Source organism: Narcine bancroftii, chromosome 5, assembly GCF_036971445.1.
Source record: "Narcine bancroftii isolate sNarBan1 chromosome 5, sNarBan1.hap1, whole genome shotgun sequence".
Lineage (NCBI taxonomy): Eukaryota > Metazoa > Chordata > Chondrichthyes > Torpediniformes > Narcinidae > Narcine > Narcine bancroftii.
Window position 1 is genome coordinate 20843105 of NC_091473.1, and position 26673 is coordinate 20869777.

Genomic DNA, 26673 nt, shown 5'->3' on the forward strand with positions numbered 1-26673 from the left:
TCTCCACAGCTTCCGCATCTTTCCTGTAATGAGACAACTAGAACTGAACACAATATTCCAAGTGTGGACTAATCAGAGTTTTATACAGCTGCAACAGTACCTCACAACACTTGAACTGAATCCCCTGACTATTGAAGGATAGCATACCATAAGACCTTTTAACTACCCTTTCAACCTGCATGGTAATGTTGAGAGAGCTATGGATTTGGGCCCAAAGGACCCTCTGATCTTTTACACTATTGAGAATCCTGGCATTAACCATGTACTCTGCCTTCATATTTGACCTTCCAAAATACATCACTTCATTCATCTGAATTGAACTCCATCTGCCCCTTTTCCACCCAATACCTTATCCAGTCTATAACCTGTTCTAAACTACAAAAGCCTTCTACACTATCTACAACATCTCCAACCTTCATGTCATATGCAAAATGTAGAAACTATTAAGATACAATGCCACAAGATGTTCAGTGACCACACAAGTATAGTCAACATCAATGAATGCCTATTAACGCTTAAGTAAAATGTTGCAAGTTATCAGGCATGGACTTTGGAGTCTTTTGTGGTTTATAAAAATATCATTGAATAGTATTAATAAAGGTTCATAAGCTGCTGCATTGATAGGTTATTTTTATTTTTCAGAAGTGTGATATTAATCCAGATCCACGTCAAATTCTTCTTAGCAAGTAAGCACTTGTAATTCTGTAATTTTGTGAGACCTTGAATATATTAATGACTGCCATTTTTGATACTTTTATTGCTGAAATCAGGTTTATTGATTTTCTCCTTGGCAAGAGATTCTGGTGTATTCATCAGAAGGAACTGACAAACATTTGATTTTGTTCTCCTTGGTTCAAAGGAGGCTGATGGGTAACATTATAGAGATATAAGAAATGATGAGGGCAGAGATAGATGGTCAGAATCTTTATCCCTATGGTGGGACTGTCAAAAACAAGAAGGGTTTCTGAGGGAAAGATTTTTTTTACACAGACAAGTTGTAAAATTAATCTCTGGAACATGCTGCCAGAGAAGATGGAATCAGATACCATCACATTTTAAAAGCATTTTGACAGGTACTTTAATAGGCAAGACATCAAAGGATATGGACTGATTTGTATAGATGGGCACAATGGTTGACATGAACATGATGGGGCTGAAGAGCCTATTTTTTGTGCTATACAACTCTAAGACACAAATTACAATTTGTGGATCTCAATATTCCTTTTCTCCTTCTATGTTCACACAAACTATTCCAGTAATCTCTCATGGTTTGGAGCTGCAATCTTGATCCTCAACACCCATCTTTGAAAGTATTTATTACAGGTCTAACAGAATGTCTTTGTCCCACTCAATGTCATCCCCATCCTAATAAATGATTAACAGGGTATTGAGTTATAGCAGTCCATAATATAGCATATGTAAAATTTGAAACCACTACATGTCCTACCCTTATTTAACTTCCCAAAGTGCATCACCTTCCATTTGTCATGATTAAATTCCAACTTTCCAGCTGATTTTTATCCTGCTGTAGCCTCAGACAACCTTCCTCATTAGCCTCCAACATTGTGCATTCAGCAAACTTACTAAATCGCACCTTCCACATTCACATCCAGGTTGTTTACTAGATGCATCACAGTCAACAAGCTTCCTATCATCAATCCTTCCAGTAAACGCTGGTCACAGACTTCCAATCAGAAAAGTGCCCCTCCACCATTGTCACCCTCTGCCTATCACCGAGCTGATTCTGGACCTAGTTTTCCAGCTCACCTTGAATCCAATGTGCCTTAAACTTCTGAATCCATCTCATCAAAGTCTTCCTAAATTCCATGAAGACAACGTTCACCCCTCTGCTATTAAGAATCTTAATGACCTCCATAAAGAAACTCAAATAGTGAGGCACATTCCTACTCCTAATATCCTTAATATGTTGGGATTATCCTTTATCTTGTTTGCCATGGCTATTTCATGACCTCTTTGTGCCCTTGTTTAGTTCTTTCCAACACCCTCTATATTCCTCAAGGGACTCATTTAATTGTAATTGCCTCTACCTGCTATGTGCTTCTTTTCTTCCCCTGATTGCTTTTCACCCAGTTTTGAACTGGATTCTCAATACCTCACTTTTAAAAGACTCTCATTCGTCAAATATTATTTTACACAAAATAATAATTCATAAAGTAAGGAAGTCAGCCTGAAGATTCTTATTGAGTCAGGGGAGGGAAAGGGCTGGCATCCCCATAGATTTGAAACAGGAAATGTTTGCAAGAAACTGAGATTTATTTGTGCTTTTCATGTGTGTGGTAAACCACTGTTATGCTATGATTGGCTGCTGCTAGCTAGACACGCCTCCCGAGACCAATCCTTCCCATAACCCCTTTGCATGCTCCCTACGGCACTCTGCCTTGAACAGTCAATATAGTTAATAAAAGCCTGATAGTTTCACAATTCCAGTCTTCTTTGATTATTGATGGTGCATCCATTGTATTAACTATATTTTTCAGAATGAAGCATGGAACAGTACGTGAAACCTGAGAAGTTCAACATCAATCCTTGATTCCCAGTCGACCCAAACATATTAAACTATGGCTATGTTGTTTTGAAGACTTTCTGGCAGTGGCCACGGATATTATCACCATGGATGCTAACCTACTAAGATTACTTTTCTCGTGAGTCGGGTCCCTAATACGCCCGATGATCAGCGATGCCAACTCATATCCAGCGGCTATGGAGATCCTGAAGGCCTAGTATCATAAGAAGCTAAATGAGGTATACGCCAGGCACCTTCTGCTCACAAGAAAGCAGCGACCCATGGAATTAAGCACCGAGTACTAACTGCGGGCTCTCCGGAATGCTTTTGTGGCCAGTATCTGCTCCAGGTACATAAGACAAAGACTCCTGGAACAAGAGGTACTTGATCTACAGAGGGCAGTTGAGCTGACAGAGACACTGGTGGCGGCCCTCCAAAATTTGGACGAGTACTCGTCTGCCACTTGGTTGCTGCTTTCCTGGGATGGGGAACCAACCCATGCCATGAGCAATTGGTCGCCCACACTGTCCCACTCCTCCAGTGACTTGACCTCGGCCACCATTGTGGGTGATCTCCCCAATTGCTACTTCTGCAGGCAGGATAAGCACCCGAGGAAACACTGCACTGCCAAGGATGCTGTATACACTAGGTGCAGGAAAAAGTGAAATTATGCCAAGGTTTGCAAGTCCAAACCGACTGCGAAACCTAGCAGCGTTGCGTGCGGTCATTTGCCACTCTGGACAGTGTGATCAGCGACATTTCCTCTACAAACCAATGACACCATGTGCAAGTTATGGGGGCCGCCATTTTTGACCGCATGGCTAATGCCATCTTCCCAGGCATATGGCACCACAAGGGAACAGCGAAGGAGGCCATCTTGGGGTCGAAAGTGGCCATTTCTGGATTGTGAGAGCACCCTTCAGACGCAGACAGCGAGTCTATATTAGCCTCCATCAACCTCCACCAAGAGGCAACACATGAACTCACCAGGTCCATGATGGACGTCCAGGTAAACAGGTGCAATACCAACTGCTTATTCGATAGTGGGAGCTCAAAAAGTTTTATCCACCCCAATACCGCTAAGCACCTACACCTTAAAGCAGGGGTGTCAAACTCAAATTCACAGAGAGCCAAAATTAAAAACTTGGACGAAGTCGTGGGCCAAACTAAATATTTATTGAAAATTTTCAACAACATCTGCATGTTTTCTCTTCTTTCAACATATGTAATGTTAAACTTTTTCTTATTAAAATAAATGTTTAATAATAGTTTTGGTTAAACTCTTTCCAGAAGAAGTATTAACAAATGAGAAATAAAATATTAAATAAATCATATTTCTCTATAGCCTTTAAGCTCATTTTAAATGTTTTTTTTACACAAGCCAACAAGTCAAAAAAATAACAACTTGCTTTAATGAAAATCCAATCTTTTAACTATGAACAGTCCAAAGTTAACCAAAGAAAATATGAATCCAAGCTTAGCTTGCTACACTGTGATTTACTCTGATGCACCTGGGTCTAAACCAGATACTTGGCATCTCTTCTTAGATGCAAGTTCATCAAACTCTGGGGTCAGAGTTTTCCTCCCACCTGTCTTGAAAGGTCCTGTTTTCTGTCTTTCGTTTGACAATTTTTCGTAAGGGGTTTATTACATGTGAGTTGGGCGACAGGTCGCAGATGCTAATGAAAGTAAAGAGAGGAGGTGGGGGCGATTAGCGGGCTGTCGGGCCGGCGCCAACGCATTTGCAAAGATTTCTGGGATTTGTAGTATTAGCTGTGCATGCGCCATACTGGCGCGGCGGCCTGTGGGCCAGCTCTAATACATATTTGATATGACCTTGTGGGCCAAATATAATTATATCATGGGCCAAATTTGGCCCAAGGGCCTGAGTTTGATATGTGTGCCTTAAAGTATGGCCCGCCAAACACAAGATGCCACTCGCATCCAAATCACACACGGCAGCCTTCCATGGGTCCTGTGTAGTGATCCTGACCATTATAGGCACAGTTTACAAACATTTCAGATTACTCGTCATGGCACAATTCTGTGACCCCTTTCCAGTGCCAACTTCAGAAATTGACATTGCAATTCGATGGGCCCCATCCCCCAATTACCATTTGTAATGAACAATTCTCAGACGTCCCTCTGCATGCAACCTGTGGCTTCTCGATGCTCATGGTCGACCACTCCTACTGTTTGCCAACCTCACTCCCGATTGCAAACCAGTGAACACCAGTAGTAAGCAGTAATGTGCAGCAGACAAGGCAATCATTAAGTCAGAGGTTCAATGCTTGTTATGTGAGGGCATCATCAAGGCCAGCACTAGTCCTTGGAGGGGCCAGATAGAATGGTCAAGTATGGGGATAAGAATAGGATGGTCATAGACTATAGCCAGACCATCAACTCGTACATGCAGCTCGATGCCTACACGCACGCCCGTATATCAGATATGGTCAACCAGATCGCACAATATTGGGTACTCTCCACGATTGACCTGAAGTCGGTGGATCACAAGCTCCCAATATGCCCAGATGACCACCAGTATACCCCATTCGAGCCGGATGGCCATCTCTACCACTTCTTCCAGGTCTCTTTCTGTATCACCAACACAGTCTCCATTTTCCAGTGGGAGATGGACCACATGGTGGACCACTATAATTTGCAGACCACCTTCCCATACCTAGATAATGTAATCATCTGAGACCATGACCTGCAAAATCACCATGCAAACCTCCATAAGTTCCTCCGAGCAGCAAAATATCTGTACCTTACTTATAACGAGGACAAATGTATGTTCCGGACAGCACGACGTGTTATGCTCAGCTGCATGGTCGAGAACAGCATCATTAGCCCTGACTCTGACCACACATGCCCGTTCCTGGAGCTACCCCTCCCACATACCCTCAAAGCGCTGAAGAGATGCCTCAGGTTCTTCTCATACTACACTCAATGGGTCCACAACTATGTGGACAAGATTCAACCATTGGTCAAAGCCACCATGCTTCCCCTGCTGGCAAACGTCCAAGCTGCATTTGACCATATCAAAGATGACATCAGGAAGGTAACTATTGTAAGGTAAAACATCATGAGATGGGAATGTGTAGGGAGTTACCCTGTACAGGGCAGTAACAAGAAGGGGAGGTGTCCTTGTACTCCTGTTAGGTAAAACATCATGAGATGGGACCGGAGAAGGAGTCACCCAGTACTAAGGAGTAACAGAATGCATCCTTGTACTTACAAGATAAGAGAGACATTGATGGATTGAGAGGCAGGAAGCTAGCAGGGAAAGGATAGCAACAGTTTTAGTCATTGGACAAGTAATGATATGATGATGTTCTAAGCATGTATCCAAGGGTATAAAAGATCACCATTTTGCTGATAACGGCAGAATGCATTCTCCGACTAACTTTGTTAGTCGCAAGTGTTACAATCCGGTAATAAAGAACAAAGAAACCTGATTTCGACTCAGCCTGGTGTTTGTCTCACTCATTCATGAACAAAGCAGACCTAACACTATGCTTGCCATAGTTGATTCCTTACCTTTCCAATTGGAGAGCGATGTGTCCAACTTTGCCCTGGCTGCCACACTCAGCCAAGCAGGCAGAATCATCGCCTTCTTCTCACACACACTCCAGGGCCCTGAAATTAACCACTCCTCCGTTGAGAGGTGGCTCAGGTCATCGTGGAAGCAGTAGGCCACTGGCAGCACTACCTCACTTGAAAATGATTCACTCTTATCACGGATCAGCGAGTGGTCTCATTCTTGGTTAATAATAAGCAAAGGGGCAAAATCAAGAACAATAAGATCCTCAGGTGGATAATTGAAATGTCCACTTTCAACTACCGCATCCTCTACTGGCCTGGCAAACTTAATGAGGCCTCGGACACGCTATCCTGTGGGACTTCTGCCAGTGTTCAAATGGACAGACTGCAAACTCTTCATAATAACATTTTTCACCCCGGAGTAACTAGGTTTTTCCATTTTATCAAATCTCAGAAACTGGATTACTCCATTGAGGAAGTCCGGACGATGACTGAAAACTACGAGGTCTGACTGGATAAGGTGCACCTAATCAAAGATACCCACCCCTTTGAGTGCCTAAGCATTGATTTCAAGGAGCCTCTCCCCTCCTCCAATTGGAATGCCTACTTCCTTCCAATCATCAATGAATATTCCCATTTTCCTTTCGCCATCCCATGCCTGGACATGACTATGGCCACAGTTATCAAGGTCTTCCTCAATATCTACATCCTCTTTGAGTACCCCAGTTTCATCCACTGCAACCGGGGTCCTTATTCATGAGTGATGAGCTGCAACAGTATCTGCTGGAGAGAGGCATCACCATGAGCAGGACCACCAGCTACAATTCTAAGGGAAAAGGGCAAGTGGAAAGGAAGAATGCCACAGTCTGGAAGACCATCGTCCTGGCACTGAGGTCACAGGGCTTCCCTGTCTCAGAATGCCAAGAAGTCCTCTCATACACACTCCACTCCTTCCGGTCACATTCATGTATGGACACTAACAACACACCTCATGAATGGAGGTTTGCTTTCCCGAGGAACTCTGCATCAGTGATTACTCTGCCCACCTAGCTTACCTCCCCAGAAGCACACCAGGCAATCTAAGACTGACCCACTGGTTGATAGGGCCTGCTTCCTCCACGCTAACCCCCAGAATGCCTATGTTGTCTTCCTTGACAGGTGTAAGGACACAGTCTCAATCTGGGATCTGGCACCATCAGGCATCTCCCTGACCACCATAGATCACCAACAGATACTTTCCCCTACCTCTACCTTAGGGGTCCCTGAGCTTACAACTGATCACTGTCCACCCCTAGCAGCTGTTGTTACCAATGATGCACTAGCACCTTACCCCCTCATCTGCCCCCCCCAACGAATGTAACTGGTGATGACAGGCCAACCCCACAAGCTGCTCAGGATGCTCTGGCAGCACCCAAACCATTACCACATCGATCGTTGCGGCAGAGGAGACCCCCTGACCCAATTAATCTGTAAAATGTATATATGTATATTTGTTTCATTTTTTTTTTCTCACCCTACAGGACTCTTTTTAAAGAGGAGGAGTGAATGTGGTAAACCACTGTTATGCTATGATTGGCTGCTGCCAGCTGGTCACGCCTCCCAAAACCGATCCTATCTATAGCCCCTCACATGCTCCCCATTCCACTCTGTCTCAATCAATGAGGTTGACAGCTGTTCCAGTCTATAGTTAATAAAAGCCTATCAGTTTCACAACTCCAGTATTTTGTGATTATTGATAGTACATCAAATGTGTTTTAAAGCATGTTTAGTTTCAGGTTTATTAATTTTTTTAAAAGAGTTCTCTTGATGATCGGTTTCTTCAAATAGCCCACAGTTAAATGCTCTCTCTCTTTTGAGGATAGGACTTGCTTTGAATACTCCATTTGATCATTATTCTAAAGATCTTAAATCCAGGAAGATCTGATCATGTAGTTGCATGTGTTTTTAAAGTCACCCTTAGAGGTGAATGTTTATAACTCAATGCAACCATAAGTTCTTGGCCAAAACAACAGAAAGAAATCCTGTTATCTAACTCAGTAGGCCAAGCAGCATCAGTGGGAGAGAAAGAAGAGTTGATGTTTCAAGTGCAATACCTTTATCAAGGCCATCTTGATGCTAGGCTTCAGCGCAAAATATCAACCACTCCTTTACCCCCAGTGATGTTGCTCAACCCTTTAAGTTCCTCCAGCAGACTGTGTGTTAGCTTCAGATTTCAGCATCTGGAATCTCCTGTGTGTCTCCAAAATACTATAATCATTTGGTTAATAAAATGACCACAGTAATGAAGAAAGAAAAATGCAGCAGTAATTCAAGATTTTACATAATTGGCAACACAGAAATGATTACTTGGAGGAGAAAGGCATTGTGGGGAGACAGGAGGCTGCAGATACTGAAAATCAAACAGCTGGATCAACCCTGTGTGTCAAGCAGCAATTGTGGCAGGAGCGGAATTGCCGATGTTTCAGGTTGAGATCCTGCATTTTTAAAGTATTGTGTTTAAGATGAAGGGCAATATTTCTGCAATCTTTCCCTGGACTGGGTGTCTTCAAGGTGACCATTATCTGTACTCTGATATATCTTCTGCTGTTTGGTTCAAGTGGATACTTCAAAGAAATTGTTCTTTTTGCAGTTATATCAACCCCTATTTGTACTGGAAAAATCATGCTTTCATTGCAGGAAACCTTACTGATATGGAGTGCTATGGTAATAAGAAAATATTAAAACATAATCAAGTCTCAAGCTGCTAAGCCAAAGTAAACAACATAGAAAGAAACCCTTCAGCCCAGTAAGTCTGCACCAATCTACAAGCATCTATTCACACTCATCCATTTTATTCTCTCCACAATCCCATGACTTCCTGCAGATTCTAGAACTCAGCTACATATTAGAAGCAATTTACGTGGCGAATTAACCTAACGACATGCATGTCTTCTGGATGTGGGAGGAAACTGAATCATCCAGAGGAAATCCAGAGGGTCACACACAGACAATGCCAGTGGTGAAACTTGAATTCAGAATTGTGAGGCAGCAGGTCATGGAATAGCATTAACCTTAGATATTGCGCTGCAGGCAGATACTGCATAATGTGATGCACTGCTATTGGAATCGACTTCAAACATGCCAGTAATTTAGTTTATATCTGCCACCATCTGATGGATATATAATGAAACACTAATGTAACCAACAATATAACAGGTTACTCTGATAACAGTGGTCATTTATGGAGAGTTAAATCGTGTGCCAGAACATTAACGCTATGGTTCTCCGGTCCTATTTTACTGTCATGATAAAGTGCCCCTTTGGAGAAACATGCTGCGGGATTTTTCCAGCTAGTGACTTGACCCAGGTGGTATTCCAGTGCAGCACGGTGTGACTTACATTGAGATATAGTTGGTCTGTCCACTGCCCGATAATGCGGTAGTCCCAGGTATTGTTGGCAATGAGCTGATATTGGAAAATATCATATCGGCCTGGAGCATCACCTTTATCATTGAACATCACGGGGTTTCCAGCACTACCTGAAGGGAGAGAAGGGAAAAGAGCCAATGTATCTGAGTGGAGATTTAAGACCACAGGCAAACAGAGAGAAACATCGTGCAAGGGTCACAAATAAATTCCAATCATTCTACCTGATTAATTAGCAAAGTCTACAATGAGCTGCTTTCAGGAGTAACTGATTATGCCAAGCTCAATGGAAAACCATTGCGTGGTGCAGGTTATTAGGACTAATCCTCAGGAGGCATATTTGGGCCAGTGAACAAAGCCACTAAATATTTTTTTTCTTCCTGGAGTAATGGTTCATCTGCCTGTGAGAGATCTTGTCATTAGAAGCCAGATTCTGCTGGGAAATCTTGACTTGCATCCAAAATCAGTTTTGCTTCCCATTATACTCTTCTTTTAGCCAAAAGAATTGATGTACAGTATGAGAAAATGGTAACAACTGTTTTGCTTGCATTCAGTTTGCTGTTTCTTTCACCTCCTTGAAATATATTTCTGCTCAGAAATAACTCAATGCATCCAGAGTTGTTTTTACAAATTCAAAGCTTACTTGGAGTCTTATTGTATCAGCCAATTATTATGCTTTGGTCTAATACCAGTTAAATAAAAGGTTAAAGACAGCAATGTCTGGAACGGAAATCAGAACCAGGCATCAATGTGTTACATTAACATAAAACTACCTCTTGAACTCCATTAATGTTTTCAAGAAGTGAAAGTGGTAGCTAGTTAAATATTTTTGAATGGTAGCAATCTATACAAATCTAACAGGGAAATTTGCATTGGTTGATTTTAAAAAAAAGGTTTTGGTGACAGAAGAGACAAGGACCAGGACACCATGAGAACGTACAGGCACATAGGGTTCAGACCTTCAGTTCTGAAGTTCAAAATTCCATGAAGCATTCTACAAATCCCTCGAAGACACTTCTTAAAACGTACAACGTCCTTGTCCTAATACCTCCTTGCAGTTCATTTCAACCCTGGAATATTTTACCAGACGAATATAATAAAATTGGCTATTGTTACTTTTTAATTGCCATCAGTCACACTGAGCTTCTCCTTATTTTCTTGCAGATTGCAATTACCGTAAATATTTGTGTATATGTGTTCCGTGTATAATGAGACCCCCCCCCATTTTTGAGGGGAAAAAAAAGAGGGGATTTTAACCCCGTGTATAAGACGACCCTCACCCACCTGAGTCGTGCTGTTATCTCTCACGACCCCCCCTTCCCCTCACTCGCCTGAGTCGCGTTGGCATCTACCGCTCGCCCGGCTGGTTGCCCGAGTCGTGCTGCCATCTACCGCTCACACAGCCAGCCGCCCGAGTTGCGCTGCCGTCTACCGCTCAACCGCCCGCCGTAATGCCTGTATCGCTCTCCTAAACCTCCTAATTAGAATCATCACACCACTTCCTCTCCCAATACACAAATATTGCTTATCTACCTCAATGAAACTAATACTAGCAAAGCACTGACTTGTAATATGACACATAAATTAAATATTTTGAGATTCAGTTTTGTACTGCAATTAATTAATCAAATTATATTTTTTCCTAATTTTCAATTCTATTCACAACTCCTCAGAAAATGAAGCAGGCTGCGCTTCCATCTAATAAGACTAAAGTAACAACCATTTTCTGATAAGTGGCAAGTAACATTTATGTTGTCAAGTGTCAGCTGATGACTTTTTCCAACAGCATCTAAGCATTTACCCCTGACATTCAATGACATTACCAGCACCTAAATACCTTCCCCTTCCCACCCATCAACCATATCCTGAGCATCAATATTGACCAGAAACTCAACTGGACTTGCAACATAAATACCGTGACCACTAGAACAGGCCAGACGCTGGAGATTCTGCAGTCTGTGATTTATCTCTTGACAGATGGACAAGAGATGTCAGGAATATAATGGAATACTGCACTTCCCTGAAGTTAGATACTACACACTCAGATACCCAGACTTTAAACTACATAATTGTTCCTTCTTCATTGTTGAATCTAAATCCTGAATCTCTCCACCCAACAAAAGTGTGGGAGGACATCCACCAGAGTGTAGTAGTGCGACAGTACCTCTCATCATTCCCAAAACAGATATAGAGGGGCCTGAACCCACTTCCTATAAATAAACAAACTTTGGCCCATCCACCAACACCTTATAGGCCATAAATAAATACATTGAAATGAAATACAAAAGCAATATAACACAATACTTTGTTAATGAATAAGCTGACTATTTCTTGTTTTCATAGATTCTTAGAATATAGGTGCAGAAGGCCATTCAGCCCATTGAACCTGCACCACCATTCCATATCATGGTTGATCATGTGACTTCAGAACCTACTCCTGTTTTCTCTCCATACTTCTCAACCCATTTGTCCATCAGAGCCAGATCCAACTCCCCTTCGAATATATCTAACAAACTGAGCACCATAACTTCCTGCAGCAGGGAGTTCCACCTAAGACTGATTGATCAATGTCTAAATTGAGACTGATTTATTAATGTCCAAATTAACAAAAAAGGACTGATCCTTTATGCTTCCAAAAGGCTGACAGCTTCATGCAGCCTTACCCCATGCTCTATAAGCCAACTGCTGGCTGGCAGAGCTATCTCTGATTGGGAGAATAGAGAGGCCCAGCTGCTCAGCTATGAGAGCATCATAAAAATTGTGAGGTACATGGATGAAGAAGTGGTTGCTGGTGGGCAGAAGTGGTGGAAATCAAACATCAGGTGCTGGGGTTGGGGGAGCCAGAGGGACATGAGACAAGCTGGACAGACATGGGAGCCAGAGAGACATGGGATGGTACCGGAGGAACATGGGTGCTGGAGACAGAGGGAGATGGGTGCTGGAGCCAGAGGGACATGGATACATGGGTGCTGGAGCCAGAGGGACATGGGTGCTGGAGCCAGAGGGACATGGGTGCTGGAGCCAGAGGGACCATGGGTGCTGGAGCCAGAGGGACATGGGTGTTGGAGCCAGAGGGAGATGGGTGCTGGTGGCAGAGGGACATGGGACAGAGCCAAAGGAACATGGACTTCGGTTTTGTCCATTTCTGTGTTTTTAAAAGCAATGCATTTCACTTCCACATTGTGAAAAGAGTGTGTTGGGAGGGTAAAGGATGTATCTAGTGCACTGCCAAGTGGTGAAGAGATAGGAATAGGTTGGGCAAGGGAGATTGTTTCAAATTAAAACTGCTGAATCGAGAGGTAATCTTATCAATTTAAATATGATCATAAGTGAGATTTTTCTGAATCAAATGCCCTGACCTCTGATTTCTAGTACCCCAGTTTGTGCTCGGAACAAGTTGTTCTCACATCTTACTGGACGACAATAAGACAAACACTGGCACCAGGCAAGAGGAAGGAGTAAATGTGGGTCTTATCGGAAACAAGATTAGGGAGCGAATTCTGGATCTTGAGGCCCAAATGAATGTCTGTGCATGCTCTTTAGTGATCTATTCAATTTATTTTCATTTCCATTCTACATACACACATTAGTCAGTAACAACAGTGTAAATTCCCTAGGCAGAAACATATGTAATTATGCTTGAGTTTTAAAGCCACACCAGAAATCTGTTATGCAATTTCTATTTGACAAAATGCTTCCACGGAGGCAGACTGTGAGTAGACTGACAATCCTTAGTATTTCAACAGTTAAGATTGACTAAGGAATGCTAACCTCTGTTCACGCATCTGCAACGGTGACAGGCTGTTCCAACTGCCTAGAAAGAACATTGTAAATTGATGAAGGGACCAGATAGGAAGAAATGAATCAGTCAAATAAAATGCAAATTATTAGAACACTGAAAAGTGCTGAATTGCATAAATGATTGAACAGTGTAATATTTAATCCAACTTTTGATTAATGCCAAGCTTGTTCTCGTCTTAGGGGGTACAGATATGATTTGTATTAATGAATCTGCAAAGTCATTAATTTCCTTGAAAATAGAGCACTTACTATTCTATGGGTGCATTAACCCACAAGGAGCAGAAATGGAACTACTCAAATTAATGATTCAAAAATGTCATTATTATGTTTTATACCCAGGCAGTAAAGCTGAGGAAAGCAGGTTAATGCTTCCAAGAGAATAACAAGCAAAATACAATAGATGCTGTAAAAATGGAATTAGAAAAAAAGGTGGGAAGTCTCAGCTGGTCAGACAGCAACTGTTCAGAGGGAAAATCAAAGAAGTTTAATCTTTCAGCTTAATATCATAGGTCCTGCCTTGTCTATCAAAATATTTCAATCTGCATTCCATGAACAAGTCAGCTCATCAGTAGCTCATCTCAAACACCAAAGGTAATACACAAATAATATTAATCTATTCAAGTCACATGGCTTACTTGTACTGTAAGAATCCAGCCCAGTAGTACATAACCATCATATTCTCTGCAGTATTTGACAATCTTTGACTGTACATATATCCAGAACCTTTAAAGTTGTTTGTAATCAAATATTTATCAAGCTCCTTTGAAAAAGAGTCATTCAACGATGATTCTTATATATCTTTGCCCTTGGAGACTAGTTATATTTGAACATCCCGTTCTACACTGCTGAGGTAATGTCGCCATTTTGTTTGTTGCTTTCAACGTATCTAAATTTTGTTACTCAAGGTGTTTGGGGTATCATTATTTTTCTGGTGCCCTCATTCCAATGAAAATTGAAAAGGTTCATTGCTTTTGTTCAGAAATTATTTATAACAAATCAGTGTTTGGTCTCATTCTGCCACAAGTTGCTGCAGTTGGATAAAATGAGCCAAGTTCCCTGGTGACAGTTTCCTTGTAAAGATTAACAGAACAATTCCTTAACGAGTCAAGCACAGAGCCATATCTGCTGAAAGGCAGACCTCTAGAGTTCTATACCTCAATAGCTATTCTTTTATTTCCCCTGATTGAATTTAATCTGGAGGACAGCATTTCAAAGTTTAACCTGAGCACGCTTTGTTTTATCTTCCCTTTACTCTGACTTCTTGTCACTTAACTACTAAATATTGGAGGAGAGAAAAATAATCCCTGCCTCTGGTCAGGGGCATGTTGTGACAGGTAACATTCCTTTGATCCTGTGTTTCAAACACATGCTTTCATGAATTATCTCGTGTGGATCGCCATGAATTCCAATTAAGCCATTCCAGCCAGAAAAGTGAATTGAGAAAGTCCCTTCATGGGACAGTTAAATTGGGCTCAACTTTCCATAAGCATTTAGAGTTTACAATAAGCAATAATGAAGCAATAAAACTGAGAATATATCTTAAGACAGGAAAAAGTGTTTTGATGGGAGCTGGGAGAAATTACTTTGGGACTGTGCAAAATTTCAACTAGTTCAAGTCCCGTTCAATTCACCACCCCTTCTATCAGTGATAGAAGCCTTAATACACCGAATCCATAATGATGACCAAATGTTCATTTATACACATCCCAATTTTTCTGTCCCCATTCCCAATATTGTCCTTCAATTTCTTTCACATCTCCAACCCAGGGACACTTTGCAGTGGCCAATTAACCTATCAATTTGGAAGAACTAAGATGTAGGATAAAACTGGAGCACATGTGCTATCCACACGATGACAGGGAGAACTTGTCCATTCCACAGATTCAGCGCTGCAAGTCAGGCTTCAAGTTAGGGCACAAGGCAGCAGCTTCACCAGCTGCACAGGAGATTTATGACTTCCTTACTTCTTCCAATGCAGACAAGCTTAGTTATGTTCTGTGTTATTCCTACAGCAGCAGTTAAAGAAGTTCCCAAGCTTCTGGAATGAAATTTTCATTTCACACTTAGGCTAAAACATCAATTACAACTCATCCTAACATGGCCCTTAATGCAAAAGCAGAAATAAATATATCAAATGGCAAATACTGTCTTTAATTCTCATCAAATAGTTGGTCATTGTTTAGATGAGGGTGACATTTTAATCCTCCTTCAAACATTTTGTGCCCCGTATTTCTCTTATTTCAAAGTCAGTCCAGTGTTTATTAAATTAAAATGCTAATGCTTTTTGGAAGGTATTTTTGTAGCTTTTGCATTCTCTCAGGAAATTTTAGCCTCATCTCACTTTTTATAAAACATATTTTAGTACACGTGCCTAACCTTTTATCCAGGATTCCAAAAACCGGCCATCCGTTGCCCCCTAACTCCCGACACGGCAGCAGGTGTGGAGTGCTGCCATGGCTGAGTTCACTCACGGCGGCTGTTGGTGATGTGTCAATGCAGGAGCAATGACCAGCTTCCATACCCATAAACCCCCACCCAGCTGGAACTGCTCTGCCAACACCAGAGGGGTTCCAGCTGCATAGGGGATTATGGTGTGGTGGTACACCACCGGCCTACTGCAGAGGGCAACCTCTGTATCTATAGGAGTGTAAGGGGACAGGACAACACCTGGCCGGCTGTCAATCACCCTGCAGGATATAAGCCTGCGCCAGCCTCCCGAAGCTCACTCAGAGTTACTGCAGCTACATCCAGCCTGGCTCTGTGGAGGTCTTTGTGGATTAAAGACTGTTGTAGTCTTTACCTTGTGTGTGTCTGATTCTGCCTAACAGCGCACCACATATGGTTGAGGAAGACAGCTATCCCGCATTGATCCTACTGCAGCCTGCTTCTCTCCCACTGGGTGCTCAGGGCCAAGATTCACCTTTTCACCGAAGATAAGAGAATACAGGGGACGGGGGTCTGAGCCAGTTTTATTTTGAAGCTTTACTTTAAAATAAATAAAACATGTTAGTGATATTATGGTCTTTATTTATCTAAATTCATTTAACATTCTGTGCCCTCTGTTTTGTGCAATTTTGAAACACTGCATTTTCTTAAAGGGACCGCCATTTTAAAATAATTCCGAAATCCAGAAGATTCTGAACAACAGCAGATAAAAGGTTAGGCACGTACCACCATAGCATGATTAATGTGAAAATTATCCACCATATTCAGGGGATTGAGAGGTTTGCGATGAACCTCAGCGGTCATTCCTGCTGCTCCGGTGCATGAATGGTAGCATACACATAACCTCCCTGAAATGTTGAAGAACAATCTGGATTTGCTGATCAATTATTATTTGATATTAAATCTGGATACCAAATATACTGAAGCTTTCCAGTTTTTTGTTTAAACCTTGAAAAAGGGCTCAGGCCCGTAACGTCGATAATGTATCTTTACCTCCAATAGACGATGCGAGACAGGCCGAGTCCTTCCAGCATTTCTGTATGCTTTTACTGCAATCATAGGGTCTGCAGACTTTTATGCTTCACTCAATAAAATAAATATGTACACACTTAAAATCCCATCATAACAAAAGAAATGCAATGCGCAATCAAAATGGAAACTGTTGAAACTGTTAAATGATGAGTTCTAAAACGATGACTGGTAAATAATGATGAATTCTTCAGTTTTAAAAAAAAATTCTTGTGTTTTATTTAACTTCTCTTTCTCTAGGTTACCTATCTTTTATTTTTCTGCACCCAATTTAACTTTCATTCCCACTTCTTCAGCATGTTGTGTCATGGCATTGGGTGCCCACTGAACTGCCAATCCTGTCATTGCCTTTCACCACTGTTGCAGCCAGTGGAACTCTGGGCACAAAAGGACAAAGATTCGCCTCCTACACATCACAACTTCTTTCTCCATCACTGTGTCTCACCAAGAAGGAAATGGACCAATAGCCTTTTCATTTATAATTATTCTACATGGAATGAAAATAGAAAACACTCACACTACTTTGCATTTTTGATAGTTTATCATCAAATTGAGCTATTAAATCTACATTTCCCTCTGCCATGTTACTGCGTTGCCTGCTGACGGATTTTGGGATCTTCCCTCCATTTGACTTTAGTTTATTGACTTTGCAGCACTATTAGTTCCAAACAGATTTATCTCCAAACTACTAGACTTAAGCCTCAGCATTCCCCCACCCAACAACTGGATCCCCAAATTCCAAACTTACAGACCACAGTAACGACAACACACCATAACATAACAATTACAGCACGGAAACAGGCCATTAGGCCCTTCTAGTCCGCACCGAACCAAACACCCCTCTCTAGTCCCACCTCCCTGCACAATGCCCATAACCCTCCATCTTCTTCTCATCCATACACCTGTCCAACCTTTTCTTAAATAATACAATTGACTCCGCCGCCACTATTTCTCCCGGAAGACCATTCCACACGGCTACCACTCTCTGAGTAAAGAAGTTCCCCCTCATGTTACCTCTAAACCTCTGCCCCTTAATTCTTAACTCATGTCCTCTTGTTTTAAACTTTCCTCCTCTTAACGGAAATAGTCTATCCACATCCACTCTGTCTATCCCTTTCATAATCTTAAATACTTCTATCAAATCCCCTCTCAACCTTCTACGCTCCAAAGAATAAAGACCTAATCTGTCCAATCTCTCCCTATACTCTAGATGCTTAAACCCAGGTAACATTCTGGTAAACCTTCTCTGCACTCTCTCCACTCTGTTTATATCCTTCCTATAATTAGGCGACCAGAAATGCACACAGAACTCCAAATTAGGCCGCACCAACGTCTTATACAATCTCAACATCACCTCCCAGCTCCTATATTCCATGCAATGATTGATAAAGGCCAGCATACTAAAAGCCTTCTTCACCACCCTATTCACGTGAGTTTCTACCTTCAGGGAACGATGTACCGTCACTCCTAAATCTTTCTGCTCTTCTGTATTCCTCAATGCTCTCCCATTTACCACGTATGTCCTATTCTGATTCTTCTTACCAAAATGAAGCACCTCACACTTATCAGCATTAAATTCCATCTGCCATTTTTCAGCCCACTTTTCTAAGCAACCCAAATCCCTCTGCAATCCTTGAAAACCTTCTTCATTATCCACTATTCCACCTATCTTAGTATCGTCTGCATATTTACTAATCCAATTCACCACCCCATCATCTAGATCATTAATGTATATAACGAACAACAATGGGCCCAATACAGATCCTTGAGGCACACCACTGGTCACCGGCCTCCAACCTGACAGACAATTATCCACTACCACTCTCTGGCCTCTCCCTTTCAGCCAATGTTCAATCCATTTGACTATCTTAAAATTTATACCTAAAGACTGCACCTTCCTAACTAACCTTCCATGTGGTACCTTATCGAAGGCCTTACTGAAGTCCATATAGACAACATCCACTGCGCTACCCTCATCCACATTCCTAGTCACCTCTTCAAAAAATTCAATCAGATTGGTCAAACATGACCTTCCTCCCACAAATCCATGTTGAGTGCTCCTGATCAGACCCTGTCTATCCAGATGTTTATAAGTACTATCTCTAAGAATTTTCTCCATTAACTTACCTACCACAGATGTCAAACTTACAGGCCGATAGTTGCCAGGCTTCCTCCTTGAACCCTTTTTAAATAACAGAACCACATGCGCAATGCGCCAATCTTCCGGCACTATCCCCATATCTAATGACATTTGGAAAATTACCGCCAGAGCCTCTGCTATTTCCTCCTTCATTTCTCTCAATGTCCTGGGGAAGATCCCGTCTGGTCCCGGAGACTTATCCACCTTTATATTCTTCAAAAGCCTTAAAACTACACCTTTTGTAATCTCTATATTCCCCATATTTGCCCAATTTGCTTTTTTTTTATCTCACATCTCCCAATATCCTTCTCCTTAGTGAATACCGAAGAAAAGAAACTGTTCAATATCTCCCCCATTTCTCTAGGCTCCACAGACAGTTTTCCGCTCTGATTTTCTAAGGGACCAATTTTGTCTCTAGCTTTCCTCTTACCATTAACATATTTGTAGAACTCTTTTGGATTAGTTTTCACCCTGCTTGCCATAGTTTTCTCGTACCTTCTTTTAGCTTTCCTAATTCCTCTCTTAAGATTCCTCTTACATTCAATGTATCTTTCAAACATCTCCTTAACTCCATGCTTCTTATATCTAATGTACGCCTCCCTTTTTCTTCGAACCAAGTTTCCAATATTCCTTGAAAACCACGGCTCTCTCAAACCTTTTGCCCCTCCTTTTAACCTAACAGGAACATAAAGCTTTTGCACTCTCAAAATCTGATCTTTAAAAGACTTCCATCTCTCTACTACATCCTGCCCATAAAACAAATTGTCCCAATGCACACCCTGCAAGACCTTTCGCATCTCCTCAAATCTAGCTTTTCCCCAATCAAAAACCTCAATCCTTGGCCCTGATTTCTCTCTTTCCATAATGACATTGAAGCTGATGGCATTATGATCACTGGACCCGAAGTGCTCGCCAACACTAACCTCCGTCACTTGACCCATCCCATTTGCCAACAGTAGATCTAACACTGCTCCTTCTCTGGTCGGCACCTCTACATATTGTTGTAAAAAACTATCTTGCACACATTTCACAAACTCTAACCCATCCAGTCCTTTCACAGAATGTGTTTCCCAATCTATATGTGGAAAATTAAAATCTCCCATAATTACAATCCTGTGCTTATCACAAATATCTACTATCTCCCTACAGATTTGCTCCTCTAGGTCTCGGTCCCCTCCGAGTGGTCTATAATACACCCCTACAAGTGTAACCTCTCCTTTCCTACTCCTCCGTTCCACCCAAATAGCCTCCGTGGATGTGCCCTCTAATCTATCCTTCCTAGGCACCGCTGTAATATTTTCCCTGACAAGCAATGCAACCCCACCTCCTCTTGCCCCTCCGACTCTATCACACCTAAAACAACGAAACCCAGGGATATTCAGTTGCCAATCACATCCCTCCTGCAACCATGTCTCACTAATCGCTACCACATCATACTTCCAAGTATCAATCCACACCTTCAGCTCATCCACCTTTCTTACAATACTCTTGGCATTAAAATATATGAATTTCAGAGATTTCCCAATTTTTATTCCCTGTTTTCCCTCATCTTTAATAACAACATTATTTACTTTTCCTGCCAATTGCCCTTCATCTTCTTCCAGAGCATTTCCCTTCTCTATCACCTGCCCATCCATATTCAAATACTTACTACAAACTTTCTTTGTTTGCATTCCAACCTTCTCCTTACTGCTCTGTACTATTTTGTTCCCTCCCCCCAACCATTCTAGTTTAAAGGATCCTGAGTAGCCCTAGCAAATACCTCTGCCAGGATTCTGGTCCCCCTGGGATTTAAGTGTAACCCGTCCTTACTGTACAGGTAACATCTCCCCCAAAAAAGGTCCCAGTTATCCAGAAACTTAAAACCCTGCCCCTTACTCCACCCCTTCAGCCACGTGTTAATCCTCCACCTCATTCTATTTCTATTCACACTGTCACGTGGCACAGGGAGTAATCCAGAGATTACCCCCTTTGCGGTCCTTCTTTTTAACTCCCTACCTAACTGCCTGTACTCACTTTTTAGGACCTCTTCTCTAATTCTCCCTATGTCATTGGTACCTACATGTACCACGACCTCTGGCTCCTGTCCCTCCCACTTTAGGATATCTGGGACACGAGCAGCAACATCCCGGACCCTGGCACCAGGGAGGCAAACCACCATCCGGTTCTCCTTGCTGCGTCCGCAGAATCCCCTATCCGTCCTCTTAACTATGGAGTCTCCTACCACAATTGCCCTCCTCTTCCTTTCCCTCCCTTTCTGAGCTACAGGGGCCGACCTCGTGCCGGAGGCACAGCCACTGTCACTCCCCCCAACCTTGATGTCCCCCTCAACAGTGCTCAAAGAGGCGTACTTATTGCTGAGGGTTACATTCACAGGGCTCGTCTCTGGCACCTTACGTTCTTTTGTCCCTCTCCTAACAGTTACCCACCTTTCATCCTCCCGTGGCCCTGGCGTGAGAACCTGGCTGTAACTCCTGTCTATGACTACCTCTGTTTCCCTAACCAGCCTGAGGTCATCGAGCTGCAGCTCTAGTTCCCTAACACGGTCCCTGACAATCTGCAGCTCGACACACCTAGTGCAGATATGGACATCCGGGAGTCTGGAAGACTCCAGGACCTCCCACATCCGGCACTCCCGACAACACACAGCCTTAACACTCATCCCTTACCCCAATGAAGTAGTAATAAAGACTATCTTAGCTTTCTCTCCGCCTGCTTTCGCCGAAGCCTGATGAGCCAAAGCCTGGAAGTCCCACTCCTTCACTGAGCCTGACGAGCCAAAGCCTGGAAGTCCCACTCCTTCACTGGGCCACTCGCTCGCTGTCCCTCTTATTTATTGGCCTTTTACCAATTAACCCCTACACACTCTCCTGTACGCTCGCTCGACCAATGGCCGCCTCCGACGCCGACTCCTCCCTGCAGACCCTGGTAAGAGACTTTTAAAAAAGTTTTCTTACCTGCCCCGGACTCTTTTCTTTTCTGTCCTTCTCCTCTCTCCTTTTCTCTCCTCTCCTCTCCTCTCCTCTCCTCTCCTCTCCTCTCCCTACTGCTAGGCTCTGTCCCCAGTAAGAGTCTTTAAAAAGACCTTACCTTCCCGTCACACTCTCCTGTACGCTCGCTCGACCAATGGCCGCCTCCGACGCCGACTCCTCCCCGCAGACCCTGGTAAGAGACTTTTAAAAAAGTTTTCTTACCTGCCCCGGACTCTTTTCTTTTCTGTCCTTCTCCTCTCTCCTTTTCTCTTCTCTCCTCTCCTCTCCTCTCCTCTCCACATCTCTTCCACAATAATCCTTATCATCAGTGCCCCACAAGCCCACATATTCTGCCCCCTTACTATGTTCCTTAAATACTCATGGCAAGTACTGCTCCAACTCCACACACAAGTTTGCAGACAACACCACTTGTTGTAATCTCAAATAATGATAGAGTACAAGAAGAAAATAAAGGATCAATTGACATAGTGACAGGACATCAACCTCTCTGTCAAAGTCAGCAAGATGAAGGAACTGATCATTGACTTCAGGAAATAAGTGGAGTACACGCTGCCTGTAGTAAAGGCTGAATATGGTGGAGAACTTTGAGTTTTTACAAATATCACCAATAACTTTTATTGGACCAACCACATTGACACTACAGCCAAGGAACTGCACCACCACTTTCTCAGAAGCCTGAGAAAATTCGGCACATCCCCTGTGTCCCTTATTAATGTTTACAGATGCAGTATAGAAAGTATCCTGTCTGCATGCATCTCAGCTTGGAATGATAGCTGCAGAGTAATGAGCACAGCTCAAGCCATAATACAAACCAACCTCCCTTCTATCAACTCCTTTTTCACTTCCTGCTGCCTCGGGAAAGATACATCCCATCCCAGCATATACTCTTCTCTCCTACATTCAGGCAGAAGATACATGCTTATGTCTGAAGATATGCACCTCCAGATTTAAGGCCAGTTGCTTTACTTCTGTTATCAGACTCTTGAATGAACCCCCTATTAGAACAAAATGATGTCTTGGTCTGTTTAACTATACTTTTATCTTTAACACTCTACGCTCCATTTTTGGTTTTATTCCTGGACTACCCGCTACACTTTGTGGCGATTGATTTTCCTGGCATTTTGGTACACATAACAAAAAACAATTCAATTGCTGCTATTTCAGATTCCCAACATTTGCACTACTCTGCTTGAAATACAAGTTGCTTAAGAAACAACAATTTACAATGCCATGGCCAGACTATTATCTATGAATGAACCGAGCAAGTGTTGAAATGGCCATTGCAAGCCAAAAATGTGCAGGAGAAAGTCTATTTTCCTGAATTCACTGGGGGAGGTCTGCTCCAACAAGAATCCACTCTTTTCTGTTACGTCACACACCAGCAGCAATAGAAATTCACCAAGAGACTGTTAATATTTTTCTTTTAAAACAATATATCTATTAATAACTACTAGTAACACATTAGTTAATTTAACCCTAACAATGCGCGAATATACGTGTGTGTGTTTTTTACCCAAACCATTACAGCTTAGGCACAATTCTACAAAGTCATTCCAAAGTTCAGTCTTAGAAATCCTGTGTTGAAATGCAGACTTTTAACCTGATGCCCAGAAGTTATTACGAAGGAGATGGGAGAGACTGAGTGAATGGACTGCTGAAAACTCACAAATCCTTGTCAAGTTTCTTACTGAGATATATCCTTTCGGACCAACAGTTGTCACAACTCCCCTTTCCTTGCATAGGGGAAACTAAACGAGTGACTTCCATGATTCTTCCAAGACCCAGGCATAGGTGAGTCAAAATGGCCATCACCTTGGTCATGATCCGAGGCAGCAATTCTCCTGCTTCCTTTGCCCAGATATGGGTTAATCGCAGTGACCTTACCTTTTGTTTTTTTTAATTTTTTATTTTTCACACCATAAATCACATTAGCCATGATATACACTTTTTCTTTTTCACACATATACAGTGACTTTTTCTACCCCCCCCCCTCCCTCCTCCCAAGCCACCCCCCCACCCCCCCTCTCATCCATTTTAGGTATACCATCTAGGTTGCATTAAGCCAGTCAGACAATGTTCTCATTCAACAAAAATACACCAGAAATTCTACTGAGTCCATTCTTTTCTTTCCTTCTCCTTCCATCAACTTAGGTAATGTTTGTCCCCGGTAGGTTTTCGCTATTGTATTTAATGTAAGGCTCCCATACTTGTTCGAATATTTCAATATTATTTCTTAAACTATATGTTATTTTTTCTAATGGAATACATTTATTCATTTCTATATACCATAGTTGTATTTTCAAATTATCTTCCAATTTCCAGGTTGACATAATACATTTTTTTGCTACGGCTAGGGCTATCTTAACAAATCTTTTTTGTGCATCCTCCAAATCAATTCCAAATTCTTTGTTTGTTATGTTACTTAGGAGAAAGATCTCTGGATTCTTTGGTATATTGTTTTCTGTTATTTTATTTAATATCTGACTGAGATCATCCCAAAATTTTTCTACTCTCTCACATGTCCAGATTGCATGAATTGTTGTTCCCATTTCTTTTTTACATCGATAACATCTATCAGATACTGTTGGGTCCCATTTATTTAACTTTTGCGGTGTAATGTATAGTCTGTGTAACCAATTATATTGTATCATATCGTATTTATTGTATTTCTCATCGTTCCAGAACATAATTTCTCCCATGTTTCCTTTTTTATCTTTATATTTAAATCTTGCTCCCATTTTTGTTTAGTTTTACCATTTGTTTCCTCATTCTCCTTTTCTTGCAGTTTAATATACATATTTGTTATAAATCTTTTGATTAACATTGTATCTGTAATCACATATTCAAGGTTACTTCCCTCTGGTAAACTCAAATTGCTTCCTAATTTATCTTTCAAGTAGGATCTCAGTTGGTAATATGCCAGCGCTGTATCTCCAGTTATATTGTACTTATCTCTCATTTGTTCAAAGGATAAGAATCTATTTCCTGAAAAACAATTTTCTATTCTTTTAATCCCTTTTTTTTCCCATTTTCTAAAGGAAAGGTTGTCTATTGTAAAAGGGAGTAGCTTATTTTGCGTAAATATTAGTTTTGGTAATTGATAATTTATTTTATTTCTTTCTACATGAATCTTCTTCCAAATATTGAGGAGATGATGTAATACTGGAGAAGTTCTATGTTGTAAAATTTTTCGTCCCATTTATATAATATGTGTTCAGGTATCTTTTCCCCTATTTTATCTAATTCTAATCTCGTCCAGTCTGGTTTTTCCCTTGTTTGATAAAAATCTGATAGGTATCTTAATTGTGCGGCTCTATAATAATTTTTGAAGTTTGGCAATTGTAAGCCTCCTTGTTTATACCATTCTGTTAATTTATCTAGTGCTATCCTCGGTTTCCCCCCTCTCCATAAAAATTTCCTTATTATTTTCTTTAACTCTTTGAAGAATTTTTCTGTCAGTTGTATTGGCAATGCCTGAAATAAGTATAGTATCCTTGGAAAAATGTTCATTTTAATACAGTTTATCCTTCCTATCAGTGTTAGTGGTAGATCTTTCCAATGCTCTAAATCGTCCTGTAATTTTTTCATTAGTGGATTGTAATTGAGTTTATATAATTGGCCTAGATTTTTGTTTATTTGTACACCTAGGTATCTTATTGCCTGCATTTGCCATCTGAAAGGAGATTCCTTCTTAAATTTTGAGAAATCCGCATTATTCACTTTTATTTACGTTTATCTTGTAACCCGACACTTCTCCATAATCCTTCAATTTCTTATATAATTCTTTTATTGATAGTTCTGGTTCTGTTAAGTACACTATAACATCATCCGCAAATAGACTGATTTTATATTCCCTGTCTTTTATTTTTATTCCTTTTATATTATTATCTATTCTTATCAATTCTGCTAGTGGTTCTATAGCTAGCGCAAACAATAAAGGTGATAGTGGGCATCCCTGCCGCATTGACCTGCTTAAGTTAAATTGCTTTGATACATGTCCATTTACTGTCACTTTCGCTAACGGTCCCTTATATAATGCTTTAATCCAATTAATATACTTCTCCGGTAAACTGAATTTTTGCAATACTTTGAACAAATAATTCCATTCTACTCTGTCGAAGGCCTTCTCTGCGTCTAAAGCAACTGCTACTGTAGGTGCTTTATTCCCTTCTACTGCATGAATTAAGTTAATAAATTTACAAATATTGTCTGTTGTGCGTCTTTTTTTGATAAATCCAGTTTGGTCTAAATTTACCATTTTCGGTACCTGTTCTGCTAATCTGCTTGCTAATAGTTTAGCTATTATCTTATAATCTGTGTTTAGCAAAGATATTGGTCTATATGACGCTGGTGAGAGTGGATCTTTCCCTTGTTTTAGTATTACTGTAATTATTGCTGTTTTACATGAATCTGGTAAGTTTTGTGTCTCATCAATCTGGTTGATTACATCCAGGAGGGGCAGTATTAATAAGTCTTTAAATGTTTTGTAGAATTCTATTGGAAATCCATCCTCTCCTGGTGTCTTGTTATTTGGTAATTTTTTTATTATCTCTTGTATTTCTACTGTTCCAAATGGTTCTGTTAATTTATTTTGTTCCTCTATTTGTAGTTTAGGTAGTTCAATTTTAGTCAAAAATTCATCTATTTTCCCTTCTTTCCCTTCATTTTCAGTTCGGTATAATTGTTCATAGAATTCTCTAAAGTTTTCCTTAATTTCTTTTGGATTATATGTAATTTGTTTGTCTTTTTTCCTTGATGCCAATACCATTTTCTTAGCTTGCTCTGTCTTAAGC

The 26673-nt window shown here is 41.3% G+C and overlaps 1 protein-coding gene across 1 annotated transcript in view; it reads right to left on the minus strand.

Annotated features, from left to right (window-relative positions):
• The window catches only part of LOC138763184 (metabotropic glutamate receptor 7-like), a 583408-nt gene that overhangs the window by 297980 nt on the left and 258755 nt on the right, over positions 1 to 26673 (minus strand). Inside the window, exon 6 of the mRNA XM_069936932.1 lies at positions 9446 to 9585. Within this exon, the coding sequence (XP_069793033.1) occupies positions 9446 to 9585 (140 nt within the window). The remainder of the gene's footprint in view (positions 1 to 9445; positions 9586 to 26673) is intronic.